This window comes from Dama dama, chromosome X, assembly GCF_033118175.1.
Source record: "Dama dama isolate Ldn47 chromosome X, ASM3311817v1, whole genome shotgun sequence".
Taxonomy (NCBI): domain Eukaryota; kingdom Metazoa; phylum Chordata; class Mammalia; order Artiodactyla; family Cervidae; genus Dama; species Dama dama.
The window spans coordinates 56,460,754-56,478,268 of NC_083714.1; the positions used below are offsets into that span (position 1 = coordinate 56,460,754).

The 17,515-nt window shown below is 46.7% G+C and overlaps 1 protein-coding gene across 6 annotated transcripts in view; it reads left to right on the top strand.

The window, feature by feature from the left end:
• Positions 1-17,515, top strand: part of ZNF185 (zinc finger protein 185 with LIM domain) — a 74,781-nt gene that overhangs the window by 38,214 nt on the left and 19,052 nt on the right. For 5 of the 6 annotated variants that reach the window (XM_061136138.1, XM_061136137.1, XM_061136140.1 and 2 more), the window contains 4 exons: positions 369-467; positions 2,839-2,934; positions 3,730-3,819; positions 9,966-10,160. In XM_061136138.1, coding sequence (XP_060992121.1) covers positions 369-467; positions 2,839-2,934; positions 3,730-3,819; positions 9,966-10,160 — 480 coding nt within the window. The remainder of the gene's footprint in view (positions 1-368; positions 468-2,838; positions 2,935-3,729; positions 3,820-9,965; positions 10,161-17,515) is intronic. The other variant, XM_061136143.1, reaches the window with a different exon arrangement.

Genomic DNA, 17,515 nt, shown 5'->3' on the forward strand with positions numbered 1-17,515 from the left:
TTAAGTTGAAACTCCAATCCTTTGGCCACCTGGTGCAAAGAGCTGACTCATTTGAAAAGACCTTGATGCTGGGAAAGATTGAGGGCAGGAGGAGAAGGGGATGACAGAGGATGAAATGGTTGGATGGCATCACCGATTCAATGGACATGGGTTTGGGTGGACTCCAGGAGTTGGTGATGGATAGGGAGGCCTGGAGTGCTGTGGTTCATGGTGTCACAAAGAGTCGGACACTACTGAGCGACTGAACTGAACTGAACTGAATTAAATTACATCAAATCAAATTTACATTAAGTCATTAAATTACATTAAATCAAATTTACATTAAATCAAAACCCTGTAAATCAGCAAATGTTTCTTTTCCCATCCAGATCAAGTGCACAGTCAAGTGATGGCAACATGGGATTGGAAGCCATGGGCTCCCCAGCTGAAGACTTGGTTGGAGCAGACGTCAGCTCTAGGAAAGGAGGGTGAGCTACCCTGGGGAGGCCAGTGGCCCCAAGTTGCTGATTCTTTCATGTTCCTGGTGACAATCAAGCCTCCACAGCTGCTTGGGTTGCTGGGGGCAGAGCACTGCTCATTTTCCATAGTCCTGCCCACTGCTTCTCCCATCCCCAGCACTCCCACCACCACCACATCCTTTGTCCCTGGACTTTCCATTCCCGAGATTTACCTCTCCTTGAATCTTGCTTCTTCTCCTACTCTCTTCCACTGGCTCTCAAGTTCCTCCCAAGTAGGCACAAGGTAAACATGGGGAGCTAGGTTGATCTGTGGGAAGGAGAGAATGATGGGTGAATCACTGCCTTCTTGATTCTTGGCTGAGCTCTAAGGGCAAGCTAGAAAGAAGTCCTTCATCTCTGCTTTTTGCCCTTCCCTTCCAGAAGCCCCAAAGCCTCCTCCCTACCCCAATCTTCCTCCTCTGGCCAGCTATGCTCTCAGGTTCAGTGAATGGAAGAGCAGTGGCCCAGGAGAAAAAGTGGGAGACGAGTGTATCCACCTGGGCTCTGACTTCTTGGACTTCGATGGAGTCAGGGCCCATTTTCTCAGGTGATTTGTGGAGTGGCAAGGTCCCACCTGTCTCCAAGTGGTTCCAAACCAAGCATAACTCTTCCTGAGGGGAAAAGTCCAGGTGTGAAGATGTTGGCAGAGATAGTTCAGCTCCAAGCTGTACTACAGCCCTCATGGTTCAGAGCAGATGGCCAGAGAGGAATGGCGAAAGTGATGCCTGCAGAGAGCCACTAAAGCACTTGCCAGCCAGCACCCCTGCCCGACAGCAGTCTGTCTGAGGAGGGACTCCTTTGTTTTCCCAACTGGTCCTTTCAGCTGCCCCTACTTGTCCGAGCCCACCGGGAGCCTCTGCCCTCCCTAGGGTTACTAGTTTGCAACTGATGCCTGAACCCTGACCCCCACTTCCAAATCAGGAGCACAAGCCCACCTGGGAAGAGGATGGCAGGCTGGGGCCTCTGGTGCCAGGAAAGCCCATGGGGCCAGGGCCTTGGTTCTCTGAGTTTCCCATAGTGGGGAGGGCTGTGCAAGAGCCCCACACCTGCAGCCAGTGTCATGGTGCTGGCCAGCACAGTTTTGCAGATTGACTCCATTCTCTGGTCCAACATTACTGGACTTGGTTCTTGATTACTTCCTCTTCGGATATTTATCCAGATCATCCTTCTTGCGTATGCCCCGTGACAAATTGAAGTCTTTGATTTCTGTTTTCAGTTTCCTTAAAATGAAGCTGAAGCTCATATTAACTTGCAAAATTATCTGAAGAATCTTCTAGATTTTTATAACTTTTAATGCAGTGTTTTACACTGTCTCTTCTATAGTTATTTTGACAATGACTGTTAAAAGACTTGCTTTTATGATCTTTCTAAAGAAAAAGTTGTTTGTCATGAACAAAAAAGCACTCTCCTTTTCCATTCATTTTCCTGAGTTTACTTAATAATTGAATTCAGTGATTATGGTGGGTTTGGGAACAAACACAAGGTGGAGTGTACAGGCTAGTACAGGCGACCAGGTGCTCCATGAGCCCTGACTTCACGGAGTGCTATGATTCATGCAGAGACAGAGAACTCAGCCTACACCTGGGAAGGTTGCATAAGACAGCACCCACTGAATCTGTATCAAACTGACGGGCAAAGACAGACTGCAAACGGTTGCTGCATCTACAGATAGCCACAGGGCCCAGTAATAATCACAGGAATGTTTTAGCATGTGTTAGGGCCCAGACTGATGCTGAAGTTGAAGCTCCAGTATTTTGGTCACCTGATGTGAACAGCCAACTCATTACAAAAGAGCCTGATGCTGGGAAAGATTGAGGGCAGAAGGAGAAACATTGAGGGCAGAAGGAGAAGACATCATCAGAAGATGAGATGGCTAGATGGTATTACCAATGCAATGGACATGAAATTGGGCAAACTTCAGGAGATGGTGAGGGACAGGGTGATGCTGGGAAAGACTGAAAGCAGGAGGAGAAGGGGATGACAGAGGATGAGATGGTTGGATGGCATCACCTACTTGATGGACATGAGTGTGAGCAAGCTCCAGGAGTTGGTGATGGACAGGGAAGCCTGGTGTGCTGCAGCCCATGGGGTCGCAGAAAGTCAGACATGACTGAGTGAGTGACCTGAACTGAACTGAGGGAGGTTTGGCATGCTGCAGCCCGTGGGGTCGCAAAGAGTCAGACATGACTGAGTGACTTAGCATACTTGCACACACACTGTTCTCAGTAAATGTATGAGGCAGACACAGTTATCACCCCATTTCAGAAGCCACTCTCTTGGGGGGAGTAGACATAAAGACACAAAGTCCTGAACCAAGACCAGGCTTGGACTCCTTCCACAGGCCGTGCTCACCTGCTGGCTTCACCCCTCTCCTGGATGATCAGGAGGTGCCCAGTGCCAACTCACAACCTTGCAAGCCTGCACCAGCAACCATCAGGTAAGGGTTGGCCAACTTCCCAATGATCAACCTCTTTGCCTCTGGCACCTCAGGTTCCCCCTCGAACTTCTCAGCTCTATGACATCTTCACATCAGGCAATCACCACAGGACAGGGAAGCCTAGAAGGGGCCTTGACATAGAGGTTAGCCCACCCACTGGGGGCAGTGGGAGAGAAGATATGGGTGATAAGCCAGGTGACCCAGAAAACTTAGCACATAGCCACAGGGACTCAAGCTGAGGTGGCAGAGAAGAACGCATTGGGAGTTGGAGCTTAGAAAGAGACCCTGCTCAGAGGAGTCAAGGGGAAGAATCCCAGGGACAGCCAGTAGAGGGCTCAGTCCCAGGGAGACTTTGAGGTGGCTGGGGGAGGTGCAAAGGTGCAATGGAAAGAGGTTGTACATTCCCAGGCTTCACGCTTCTCTGCCCTACTTGATCTACCAATCCACCAGTGGAGAGAAGCCATTTTCCTATGGATTTGTGGAGCATTTAGTAGGTAAAGATCTTTCTGGATTTCCACAGACCCCCAGGAAATGTAAGTCATGCAAAGATTCTGGAACCCAAAACTAGCAGGACACTTCCCTAGGGATTCCAAACTGGTCATGTCCAGTACTTAGTCTTGAACTGGGGTGTTAAGGCCACAGCCAGGGCTCACAGGATGCTCTAACTCACAGCAGCCTTTATTGGCATACATAGGCCCTCCTTTCCCATGAGAATGCAGCTAGGAAAGGGAAGACCCGGGCCCCCAGTCTTCTTTGGTCTGAGGCTTCAGCAGGCCTGTGTGCTTCCTCCCTCAGCTCTGATGCCATATCGGCCTCTGCTGTCCTGGCCAACAGGAAGAGCAACAGCCTGGCAGACCTGGAGGATATGGAGACAAATCCAAAGGGGTAAGGCATCAGCCAACGGTGCTTCTGTGGTGGAGAGATGCAGCTCAGGTATGCATTAGCCCTTGGCTGGGTAGGTGAGATCAGTGATGCCTACTAGCCAAAGGGATGTGGTGAGGGCTGAAGCTCCAGCTACAAACCTCTGGCCTGTGCTTCCGAGGCCACAGAGCCTCCCAGTACACCTTGTTGCATCTAGCCAGGAAGTCCTCCATAACCAGGAAGTCATCCACTCTTTCAGTAAGCACTCACTCGGACGGCACCTGCCCTGTCCTGGGGGTTGGAGCACATAGACAAAACCCAGGCAAGACGGGAATAGGGGAAGTGGGGCCTAACACAGCCTTGTGCGACAGGTGACTTTGAGCTAAATTTTGAAAGGTAAATAGGAATCCTCCAAGCAGAGGGAACAGTATATACATAAGACTCCAAACAACCTGGTATTTACTTGGCACTGTATGTAGCTGAGTGTGGAACAGGCTTCTCACAGTAGGCATGGGCTGACTGGCCTTTGGTACCGGATATCATTAATAATCACAACAACTACTTCACTTTGGGGTACCTCCTGTGTGCACAGCCCCGTACTTAGTTTCTCATACAGTCCTCCCCACAATTGTGAGCTTTGCACCTAATTATAATGAAGAACAAAGGACTAGAAGTCACATCTCTGTGACTCCTGGGAAGAACAGTGCTCTGAAAGAAATAACCAAGTTGCTAAGATAAGAAAGTAATGGTGGTGAGGAGGGTACTACTTAGATGAGTGGAGTGGGGCAATGATTCAGGAGAGCTCCTCTAAGGAGGAGAAGGAACCAACAACTCAAGGAAGAGCAAGGAGAAAAGAACTGGAGATGGGGAAACATACACTAAAAAACTCTGCTGTGGGAACACTTAGCAGGTTCCTAAGCATCAAGTAACTGGAGCCAACCTGGTGAGGGGGATCACAGATGGAACTGGGCCCTGGTAAGCCATGAGACGGAGACTGCATCTTATTTCAATTTTTAAGCCAGAGAGGGACATGGTCTGATTTAGGTGTTTAAAAAGTGAGTGAATTCCTGCAATGTTACACCTCATTACAGCTACTTTTATTTTTACACTTGTCACCCCTACATAAACCACGGTGCTGGGGATTGGGTGAGCAACAGATCTCTAAGGTATGAGGCCCTATTATGTGACTTTTTGTTTGTTTGTTTTGAATTTAACTGAAAGTTAACAGAGTGAAAACAAAAACTGACACCTGTTACCACATTTGGGGAGGGTTAAAGAGGACCCTCCTATGGGCCTCGGTTCTTGGTAAGGACCCAAAGAAGAATCTGAGGTCTTACCCATGGCAAAAGAAAGTTTATTAAGGAAAAAACAGAAAGAATACCTCAACTGAGACATGGGCCAAGCCAAGAGAGGCACTGGCAATAGAATGATGAAGTACAGGGTTTTTTTCAATACAGAGGGCTTTTACATATTCACCTAGACCAGCATGGACTGACAGTTTTGATTGGCAGTTGGAAGTTGCATAACAACAGGCTCTATCACACATTCTTTCCCATAATTCAGTCTGTTATAATCATGTATATATGTATAGATAGATGTATGTATGTATGTATAGAATATTTCTGAACCCTCATTGGACTCCTGGATGCCTAAGGTTACTTGAGGACACACCTGCACATCAAAGGCACATGTGAGGGAATTGAAAAAGCCCCTGTGGGCTTTGTATGGACTCTCTGCCTAGGGCACATGTGCTAGAGTTGGAAAAGTGTGGTTATTTTGTAGTATATCAGTGAGCTCTCCTGGGCCACAGTGGTACATGTCTGAGGTGGGGTTTAGACATCAGCTTGAATTATCCATTAACTTATGTAATATTCCTCAGACCTGGGGAAGGATCTTGCTTCTTGCTGTGCAATTTGACAGTGGAGGAAACAGAGGGCTCCTGTGAAAAGCAGAGCTAGGGATAGAGCTCAGACACGGCTAACTCTGGGCTTCCCTTGTGGCTCAGTGTAAAGAATCTGCCAGCAATGCAGGAGACCCAGGTTCAATTCTTGGGTCCAGAAGATACCCTGAAGGAGGGAATGGCAATCCATTCCAGTATTCTTGTCTGGAGAATTTCATGGACAGTAGAGCCTGGCAGGCTATAGTCCATGGGGTGGCAAAGAGTCAGACATGACTGAGTGACTAACACTTTCACATGCCTAACTCTTACTCTGCTTAAAAGTTTGCAAAATCAAAACAAACTTTATTGATCCGTGTTTCACAACTCTGGCTGCATTTGATAACCACCTGGGAAGTTTTTGTTTATTTTTTTTAAGTATCCAGAACCCATGCAGAGATTTAGACTTAATTGCTGTAGGGTAGTGGTTCTGAACCTGGGGCATCTCCCCCACCTCCAACCCCCGAGTCTCGTGGCAATGTTTGGAGACACTGCTGATGGCCACAAATGGGAAAGGGTGTTACTGGCAAGTAGTAGGTGGAGACCAGGGATGCTGCCCAATGGCCGACAGTGCACAGGACCGCTCCCATCACAGTTATCCAGTCCAAAATTTCAATAATGGCGAGGCTGACAAACGCTGTCCTAAAGCTGATCTCTACGGAAAGTCAGAAGATACGGGCTGGGAAGAAAAAACGGCGCACACACTCCCCACCTTCGCTGCAGGTAGCTGAGCAGTGGGCGCAGAACATACGAGCCTGCACATGCGCACACCTGCACCCCTTTGACTCTAGGCCAGCGAGAGGCCTTCCAGTGTGCGCCTGCGCGTGCGTGCCCCGGGGTGGAGGAGGGGGGAAGGTGAACGTATACGTCCAGCTCCTGTGCGCCTGCGCGCGCCGCCATTTCCTGCGGCTGTGTGCTCGCGTCGCGGGGCTTGTCGGGAAATGCGACAGTCCACGCTTCGAAATGGCTACCGTGGGCGAGAGAAGCCTTGGCGGCAGTTCCCGTAAACGCCGCCAGATGGCGCGCGAGGATCACAATTCTGCCTGGCTGCCCATCTTGGGCGCCTTGGGCTCTCGCTGCCCATCCCCCGATGGTCTGGAGGATCTGGGTGGTCCCACCCGCATGGAGTTGATGCAGCCCTCCTGAACCCGAGTGCACCATCACCACAGTGCAGGCGGAGGCGGGAGAGAGGAAGGAAGCTGGGTGCCTGCAAAGATCCAAAGGGGCTGTTTGGCGAGCTGCCCTGGTGGTCTCTGGACGCCAGAGACTGGACTTCAGAGCTGGCCGCGGCCAGGACCCATGGACACGAGGGGAGGGCGGCTCGACCCTTCAACCCCGAGGGACCCTGGGCGCACCTGCAAACTCAGGGCGCTGGGGCTCCGTGGGGAGAGGACGTCATTATCAAGAGGTCGAGGAGGGAGGTGGACAGGTTGGGTCGTCCAATCTGCACAGCAGTGCCTTTGTCCCAAAGTTGAAGAACTGCACTAATCTGACTTTGGTTGCTTCATCACAGTACATGATAGGTACAGGAAGAGGTTGTATAGTGTAGTGAGCATGAACTCCTATGCCTGGGCTCTAATGTAACCCTTGTCCCTTACTTGCTGTGTGGCCTTGGGTATCTTACTCATCTCTGTGCTTCAGTTTTCTTACCTGTAGAATAGTGGCAAAAATACATCCTACCACGTAGGGCTGTTGTGAGGGTTAAATGGTTTTGTGTGTAGGTCATTTCCTGGCACAAAGTACTACATACATGTTGGAGTCTCGTTTTATTAAAAGTTAAAGCTAAATAACCAGCCCCAGAGGAATACTTCTTTCCACCAGAACTATTTAAGGACATGGGGAATGCTCGCCTCTGATCCTCTTTTCCAGGTTTATTGGCCTGACTTCATTTAATGAGACACAGTGTTGCTCACCCCTTCCCCAGTAAATTTTTGTCATTAGACTTTACATCTAAAGCGTATACTGTTTTCCTCTGTGTTGCAAGTCTGGGTTTTTCAGGTTTGTGTTCTCTCTGCATTAGGAACAGGTGGACTTTAAGCACATGTATTCACTGTGGACAACTGCAGTCAGTCATTGGTAGAGTCTAATGGAGGTACTGCAAGAGTGGAAGGAGCTGTTGTCTTCCTTGTAAAGAATATGACTGTGTCCACAGTTGGCGGTAGCTGGACTAGGCTTCCAGATTTTTGATCTAGTTACAGCCAGAAATATTATAATATGTTTACTATCTCTAAACACTTGACTTCTAGGCAATGTATTAGGGGCCAGGAGGACTTCTGGGTTATTATATTGCTCATCAAGACTTCTTGTGACTGTGTCACTAAAATTTATTTTTCATGGGTCAGGTGGGTTATACCTTCTATAATTGTAGTGACTCTGCTCTGAGGCTTAGGGAAAAGCAGCTTTATTCATCGACTTGTCCCTGTGTCACAGTAGACATTCAAATTGCTCTTTGCTGAGAATCTTGGCTTTATTCACAAGCTTGGTGAGGAAAACTTCTATTATCATAATTCTATTGGAGCCATGGGTTGGTACAGGACTCTGATTGAGTAAAGTTAGCTCATGGGGTTCTCAAGGCAAGAATACTGAGAACTAAAGAGCCTCTTGATGAAAGAGGAGAGTGAAAAAGCTGGCTTAAAACTCAACATTCAAAAAACTAAGATCATGGTATCCGGTCCTGTCACTTCATGGCAAATAGATGGGGAAACAATGGAAACAGTGAGAGACTGTTTTTTGGCCTCCAAAATCACTACAGATGATGACTGCAGCCATGAAATGAAAAGATGCTTGCTCTTTGGAAGAAAAGCTAAGACCAACCTAGACAGCATATTAAAAAGCAGAGACATTACTTTGCCGACAAAGGTCCTTCTAGTCAAAGCTATGGTTTATCCAGTAGTTGTGTATGGATGTGAGTTGGACTATAAAGAAAGCTGAGTGCTGAAGAATTGATGCTTTTGAACTGTGGTGTTGGAGAAGACTCTTGAGAGTCCCTTGGACTGCAAGGAGATCAAGCCAATCAATCCTGAAGGGAATCAGTCTTGAATATTCACTGGAAGGGCTAATGCTGAAGCTGAGGCTCCAATACTTTGGCCACCTGATGTGAAGAACTGACTCATTGGAAAAGACCCTGATGCTGGGAAAGATTGAAAGCAGGAGGAGAAGGGGATGGCAGAGGATGAAATGGTTGGATGGCATCATCGACTTCATGGACATGAGTTTGAGCAAGCTCTGGGAGTTGGTGATAGACAGGGAAGCCTGGTGTGCTGCAGTCCATGGGTCGCAAAGAGTCGGACACGACTGAGAGACTGAACTAAACTGAACTGAAAGCTGGCTCAGGGCTTCCAGAGTCAGGAAACATGCTCTTTAGGCCTTTTTGGTTTGTCATTGACTCAAGCCTATATGTCATAGGCAAAGGTGGGGTGAGTGTGTCAGGGTATTCTGCTGGCTAAGGGAGTGGCACTATTGGAGAAGAGCATGCTCTCCAAAAGTTATGAGTTCTGCTCCTCTTGTTATTCCAGCTTGAAGGCAGTGAGTCTGCCTACTATGCAATTAACTTCCATGAATAAAGAGTCCCAAGGCTGGAGGTAGCTGGTGGTATGATCTTCTTGCCTTAATATAGCCCTACAAGCAATTGGAGGCAGGCTGCTGATTGGCAGGGTTGAATTCAGGATGGACCAGGATCAAGGTGATGGTGAACTAGATAGTCATTTTCTGGAATGCTAGGCTCATGTTCTCAATAACCTGACTCAGTCTTGGCCACTGGCCTAGTTGGCGTATGAAATCTTTGGTGCCTGAGGCCATCAGGCACCAGCACCATCACACAGGATGTGGAGGAGGCACCAATGAGGAGAACAAGGCCCTTGGAAGCATGCCAGGATGGGGATGAATGACGATGGGAGGGATGTGCAAGTATAGGTGTGATGTCAGGCCAGGAAGGACAGAAGATCTCCCAAAGAACTTGATACTGAGGACAGCTGGGAGGTCACTGCCTCCTTGCTGGATTCAGAGTGTGGCAAAAGCATCTGGGCTCAGGCTTCATCTTATACAGGGACAGCCTTTGTCAGTTGGAGGGGAGCAGCGGTGCTGGGGTCCTCCTGAGGAGGACATGAGTGCTCCCTGAGGCGGGGGCCATGCCAGGCTCCTTCCCCCCCCCCTCCTCCCCGGGAGAGGAGGCTGCTGTGGTCACAGAAGGGGATATGGGTGTGCAGTGGATGATCAAGGACTCCTTCTTCCTCAGCACCTTGGTGGTTTTTGAGGAGAAGAATGTGGTCACCAAGGAGGGAGAGGCGTGGCAGGGGAGGCCCGGAGTCCTGCAAGATGATCAAGGAGACCCAGTTGTACCCACCCAGCAGTGCACAGACCCCAGCACCTCGGAGCAGAGCAGCCCCAGAAATCCTGAGCAGCGCCTGGAAGTGGACAGCCCAGCCAACAGGTAAAGGCTACTCTGTGCCAGGCTCCTGCTAGCCTGCCTGAACTGGAATTTTTCCAGGGGCCATGACCAAGGTAGGACCCACTTTTGCCCCACATGCATGCCAGTGCCTGGCACATTGCACACCTAGCTACTCAGGCTCCTGCCTGGTGAATGCAGTTAGAATGGTGATCCCCGGGCATGGAGCAGTATCAAGGGGCTTCCTTTGGCAGAAGGAACTGAGATGGAGCCTGTGATGGGAGCAGTCATCTGTTCCCAGAGGTAAGAAACCCTGGCTAATTTCTTATGTGTGGAAGAGGAAGAAGGTCTCCCAGAGTATAGGAGCACCACAGGTCGGGGCAAGGGTGGTCCCAGGTAAGATGAGGGCTATATGTATGTGTAAAAAGGCTCTGTCAGATAATTAGAAATGATGGGGGAAAGGGGAGACTGTGAAAGAGTACAACAAGGTGAAGCAGAGAGAGAAGGTCACAATGACAGGGGGAAAACAGGAGAGTGCAAGCATATTAGAGAGGTGCCCTGATACTGGCAGTAAAGGTGGGGGTGGGATTATGATTGGTGATGTGTTGGTGTGTGGTATGCATAAGTGACAGGGCAGGTGTAATTGTCACTAGAGGTGACTTTGTGGTGTGGGTCTGTGGTGTTCAAGTCAAGGCTCTCCTGATGGCATCTGCCTGGCTGAACATTACATTCGTGCCCTATAAAGCTTATGGATGTGCTGAAAGATGATTGAAACACAGCAGGTTTGTATTGCTTGGAAATTTCATGGAGAACAAATGAAAGCACTTATCACTTCTGCAGATCCAAGCAAGAGAGAAATGCTAGAAGGGAACACCGGAGTGTTTCACCAACCCAGGAGACAGGGAACAGTAGCTGTAGCTCCTATTGCAGAGACAGATAAAATAAAAACTTAAAGCTCAACGTTGAAAAAGCTAAGATCAAGACACCCAATCCCATCACTTCGTGGCAAATAGGTAGAAAATGAAAACAGTGGCAGACTTTATTTTCTTGAGCCCTAAAATCACTATGGACGGTGACTGCAGCCATGAAATTAAAAGACATTTGCTCCTTGGAAGAAAAGCTACGATAAACCTAGACAGTATATTAAAAAGCAAAGACATTGCTTTTCTGACAAAGGTCCATCTAGTCATGGTTATGATTTTTCCAATAGTCACGTATGGATGTGAGAGCTGGACCATAAAGAAGGCTGAGTGCTGAAGAATTGATGCTTTTGAACTGTGGTGCTTGAGAAGCCTCTTGAGAGTCCCTTGGATAGCAAGGAGATCAAACCAGTCCATCCTAAAGGAGATCAGTCCTGAATATTCATTGGAAGGACTGATGCTGAAGTTGAAGCTCCGATACTTTGGCCACCTGGTGCAAAGAGCTGACTCATTGGGAAAGACCCTGATTCTGGGAAAAATTGAGGGCAGGAGGAGAAGGGGGCGACAGAGGATGAGATGGCTGGATGGCATCACCGACTCAATGGACATGAGTTTGAGCAAACTCCAGGAGATAATGAAGGACAGGGAAGCCTGGTGTGCTGCAGTCCATGGGGTTGCAAAGAGTTGGACATGACTGAGAGACTGAACAACAATCTTCATGATACTGGGGTTCTTATACATAAAGTTTCCATACTTAAATAGGAGGCTATTTTTAGTGCCAGGCTCACGTGTTAGATGTAACAGGTTTTCTTATTTAAGAATATCCAACTGGTCTTTGATTCCTTTTGCCCATCTTTGACTCCAGGCCCTGTAGGGGCCCAGACCAAGATACTGAATGGACAACTCTGGACTTTGCGCCACAGTACTCAGTGTGCTCTCTAGTTAGACAGGGTGAAAAAAAATGCAGCCTGTAGGTAAAGGAGGAGGTGATTGGGCTTTGGGTGGGGGGGAGTTGGGGTGGATGTCAGGAGAGTCTTTCTTTATAGGTGGGATGAGGTTGAAGCTGGAAAACTTTGCCAGAAAGATAGATACATTGTGATGGAAATATAGACTCAGGGTGGCTGCAGTGAAGGAAGAGTTAATGGTTGGCTTGGTGGGAAGTGATGAGCGAGGCTGGGCAGGCACCTACTCCTAGACTGACGAGCATGACCCACATTCTGAGGGCCCCAGGCGCCACTGACAGGTTTTGCAAAGGAGAGTCTAAAGACCAGACATGTCAAGTGGGGTGGATATACAGCAACACAAGGGAGAAGACCAGTCAAGAGGCTGTTTGCCCAGCCAAGAGATAGCCGACAAGTTGCCTTATCAAAGGTAAAGGTGAAGGAAAGTGGTAGCCAAGGCTGCTCCCAAGATTTCACTTTTGAGCAACTGTGTGTAGTGATGGCCCCAAGGTTTGATAGGAACTAGCTGACAGCTGGTGAGGTTAGTGGGGATTGATGTGCAGAGATGTGATAAGGTCATTTGGGCCTGTGAGGATGACTGTATGCTGAGTCCTGGGAGTTCTAGTGAATCATTGACCCCGAGGGTGGTCTTAGAGATACCAGCACACTACCCACTACATTAACCCAATAAAGGACAAAAACTGTGATCACAAGCACAGGTGGGCAGGGTCAGAACCTTATGCCATAAGGACTTGGACTTTCTACAGAGGAAAAAGAGCCAAGAAGATTTCTTTTTAAATTGTTATAAAATACACAAAACATAAAAATTACCATCTTAACCATTTTAAAGTATGCAGTTAAGTGGCATTAAGTACATTCATAGTGTTGTGCAGCCAATGTCCAGAACTTTTCCATTAAACAACAGCTCCCCATACCCTCTACTCCCAGCCCCTGGCACTTAGCATCCTACTTTTTGCCTCTATATATTTACTACTATAGATACCTCATAGAAGCGGAACCATACAGTATCTGTCCTTTTATAACTAGCATCTTTCTCTTAGTCTTAATGTCTTAAAGGTTCATCAGTGTAGCATATCAGAATTTTCTTCCTTTTTAAGACTGAATAATATTCCATAATGTGGACATACTGCTTTTTGTTTGTCTACTCATCTGTCAGTGGACACTTGGGTTGTTTCCACCTTTTGGCTATTGTGTATAGTGCTGCAATAAATATGGGTGTACAAATATATTTTCAAGATCCTGCTTTCCGTCCTTTTGGGTATATACTCAGAGGTGAAATTGCTGGATCATATGATAACTTTATATTTAAGTTGTTTTAGGAACCACTGTACTGTTTTTCCACAGCAGCTGCAGCATTTTCCATTCCCACCTACAGAGCCAGAAAAATTTTAATCAGACGATTGATGTGGTCAGATTTGTGCTTTACAGTTATCTCTATGGTGTCAATGAAAAGAATGGACTTGAAATGGGCACGTACAGGCAGGGAGAAAAGCTTAGAAGTTGTCCCAGTCCTCCAGGTAAGAGATGATGAGGCCCTATTTAGGATAGCAGCTGTGGAGATGGAAACAGAACTGTTTAATAAGAATAATGAACCCAGAATTTGGGAAGCAATGAGGAAGAGAGAAGTGTCAAGTCAGAAAGTATGTGGCTAGGTGGAGTATGTAGCCCCTCCTGGCTCACGTGGTGGGGCAACTCTCCAAGTTGCCACTGCACTTCCTGGAGCCATCTGAACAAATGCCCACTTCACGGACATACCAAGCCAAGGCAGCAGTCTCAAACAAGTCAACAGACAAGGGCACCTGAGGCAAGGCTCTGGCTTCCAGGTGTGGCTGTGGACAAGCCCTCTTTACAGACCCAAATGATTCTCCACTTCCAGTCTTTGGGTCCAGTCACTGGCATGGTATCTCAACAGACTAGGTTTATCAGAAAATGTGGCATTTGGAGTGTGTAGGCCAGGGAATTAAGGGCCACTTACTCCTCATAGTCTCAAGTAACAATCAATTCCTCAGCCCCAGCCTGGACATATGTCAGAAGGAAAGGTGGTCTATGCACCCTTCTAGTGGATGTGGCTTGACTAACCTGGGATTCCAAGAAGCACAGAAGAGGGCAGAGTGAGAAATGCAAGGACACAGGCAACAATAACAGCAGAATTGTGAAGGAGACTTGGATGGAGGATAGAAAAAATCCAATCAGGATCTTAGAATGTCTGAATTGGCCAAGTTAGAGTAGTTGAGAGCTGAGACAAAATAGAGAATTCTTATGTGTGGGTTGCATATAATTTCACATAGGGACAGTTGGTATGGCCCAGCAGAAGAGGACCAGAGGACAGTCATTGCCAAGGGTAAAATCTCAGGCTGTGGGAGATTGTTTTTCCATCAGCTTAGCAAGGTTTAATTTTTATATTTTATAATTTTATTATCTTCATTATCTCCACCATAGTTTGGTCTCAGGTCAAACAACAGGGAGGAAACACAGTCCCACCCATCAACAGAAAATTGGATTAAAGACTTACTGAGCATGGCCCCACCCATCAGAACAGACCCAGTTTCCCCCTCAGTCAGTCTCTCCCAACAGGAAGCTTCCATAAGCCTCTTATCCTTATCCATCGGAGGGCAGAGAGAATGAAAACCTCAACCACAGAAAACGAATCAAACTGGACCACAGCCTTGTCTAACTCAATGAAACTATGAGCCATGCCATATAGGGCTACCCAAGACAGATGGGTCATGGTGGAGAGTTCTGACAAAACGTGGTCCACTGGAGAAGGGGATGGCAAACCACTTCAGTATTCTTGCCTTGAGAATCCCATGAACAGTATGAACAGGCAAAAAGATAGGATAGTGAAAGATGAACTCCCCAGGTCAGTAGGTGCCCAATATGTGACTGGAGAAGAATGCAGACGTAACTCCAGAAAGAATGAAGACATGGAGCCAAAATGAAAACAATGCCCAGTTGTGGATGTGGCTGGTGATGGAAGTAAAGTCCAATGATGTGAAGAGCAACATTGCATAGGGAACTGGAATCTAAGGTCCATGAATCAAGGTAAACTGGAAGCAGTCAAACAGGAGATGGCAAGAATGAACATCAACATTTTAGGAATCAGCAAACTAAAATGGACTGGAATGAGTGAATTTAATTCAGATGACCATTATACCTACTACTGTGGGCAAGAATCCCTTAGAAGAAATGGAGTAGCCATCATAGTCAACAAAAGAGCCCAAAATGCAGTACTTGGGTGCAGTCTCAAAAATGACAGAATGATCTCTGTTCGTTTCCAAGGCAAACCATTCAGTATCACAGTAATCCAAGTCTATGCCCCAACCAGTAATGCTGAAGAAGCTGAAGTTGAACAGTTCTATGAAGACCTACAAGACCTTCTAGAACTAACGCTCCAAAAAGATGTCCTTTTCATCATGGGGGGCTGGAATGCAAAAGTAGGAAGGCAAAAGATACCTGGAGTAACAGGTAAATTTGGCCTTGGAGTACAAAATGAAACAGGGCAAAGGCTAACAGAGTTTTGCCAAGAGAACGCACTGGTCATGGCAAACACCCTCTTCCAACAACACAAGAGAAGACTCTACATATGGACATCACCAGATGGTCAATACTGAAATCAGACTGATTATATTATTTGCAACCAAAGATGGAGAAGTTCTATACAGTCAGCAAAAACAAGACCAGGAGCTGACTGTGGCTCAGATCATGAACTCTTTATTGCCAAATTCAGACTTAAATTGAAGAAAGTAGGGAAAGCCACTAGACTATTCAGGTATGACCTAAATCAAATCCCTTATTTGATTATTATACAGTGAAAGTGACAAATAGATTCAAGGGATTAAATCTGATAGAGTGCCTGAAGAACTATGGATGGAGGTTTGTGACATTGTACAGGAGGCAGTGATCAAGACCATCCCCAGGAAAAAGAAATGCAAAAAGGCAAAATGTTTGTCTGAGGAGGCCTTACAAATAGCTGAGAAAAGAAGAGAAGCTAAAAGCAAAGGAGAAAAGGAAAGACATACCCATGTGAATGCAGAGTTATGAAGAATAGCAAGGAGAGATAAGAAAACCTTCCTCAGTTTGAGGAAGAAATGCAAAGAAATAGAGGAAAACAATAGAATGGGAAAGACTAGAGATCTCTTCAAGAAAATTAGAGATACTAAGGGAACATTTCATGCAAAGATGGATACAATAAAGGACAGAGATGGTATGGAACTAACAGAGGCAGAAGATATTAAGAATACACTGAAGAACTCTACAAAAAAAGATCTTCATGACCCAGAAAACCATGATGGTGTGATCATTCACCTAGAGCCAGACACCCTGGAATGCGAAGTCAAGTGAGCCTTAGGAAGTATCACTATGAACAAAGATAGTGGAGGTGATGGGATTTCAGTCGAGCTATTCCATATCTTAAAAAATGATGCTGTGAAAGTGCTGCACTCAATATGCCAGCAAATTTGGAAAACTCAGCAGTGGCCACAGGACCAGAAAAGGTCAATTTTCATTCCAATCCCAAGAAAGACTATGCAAAGAATGTCCAACCTACCGCACAGTTGCACACATCTCACGCGCTAGTGAAGTAACGCTCAAAATTCTCCAAGATTTTGATAGTATGTGAACTATGAGCTTCCAGATGTTCAGGCTGGATTTAGAAAAGGCAGAGGAACCAGAGATCAAATTGCCACCATCTGTTGGATCATAGAACAAGCAAGAGAGTTCCAGAAAAGTATCTACTTCTGCTTTGACTATGCCAAAGCCTTTGACTGTGTGGATCACAACAAATTGTGGAAAATTCTTCAAGAGATGGGAATACCAGACCACCTTACCTGCCTCCTAAGAAATCTGTATGCAGGTCAGGAAGCAACAGTTAGAACCGGACATGGAACAACAGACTGGTTCCAAATTGGGAAAGGAGTACATCAAGGCCGTATATTGTCACTCTGCTTATTTAACTTGTATGCAGAATACATCATGTGAAGTGCCGGACTGGATGAAGCACTATCTCGAAGCAAGACTGCCAGGAGAAATACCAATAATCTCAGATACACAGATGACACCACCATTATGGCAGAAAGGGAAGAGGAACCAAAGAGCTTCTTGATGAAAGTGAAAGAGGAGAGTGAAAAAGCTGACTTAAAACTCAACATTCAAAAAGCTAAGATCATGGCATCTGGTCCCATCACTTCATGGCAAATAGATGGGGAAACGATGGAAACTGTGAGAGACTTTATTTTGTGGGGCTCCAAATCACTGCAGATGGTGACTGCAGCCATGAAATTAAAAGATGCTTGCTCCTTGGAAGAAATCTATGACCAACCTAGACAGCATATTGAAAAGCAGAGACATTACTTTGCTGACAAAGTCTGTTTAGTCAAAGCTATTATTTTTCCAGTAGTCATCTGTGGATGTGAGAGTTGAACTATAAGGAAAGCTGAGCACTGAAGTATTGATGCTTTTGAACTGTGGTGTTGGAGAAGACTCTTGAGAGTCCCTTGGACTGCAAGGAGATCAAACCAGT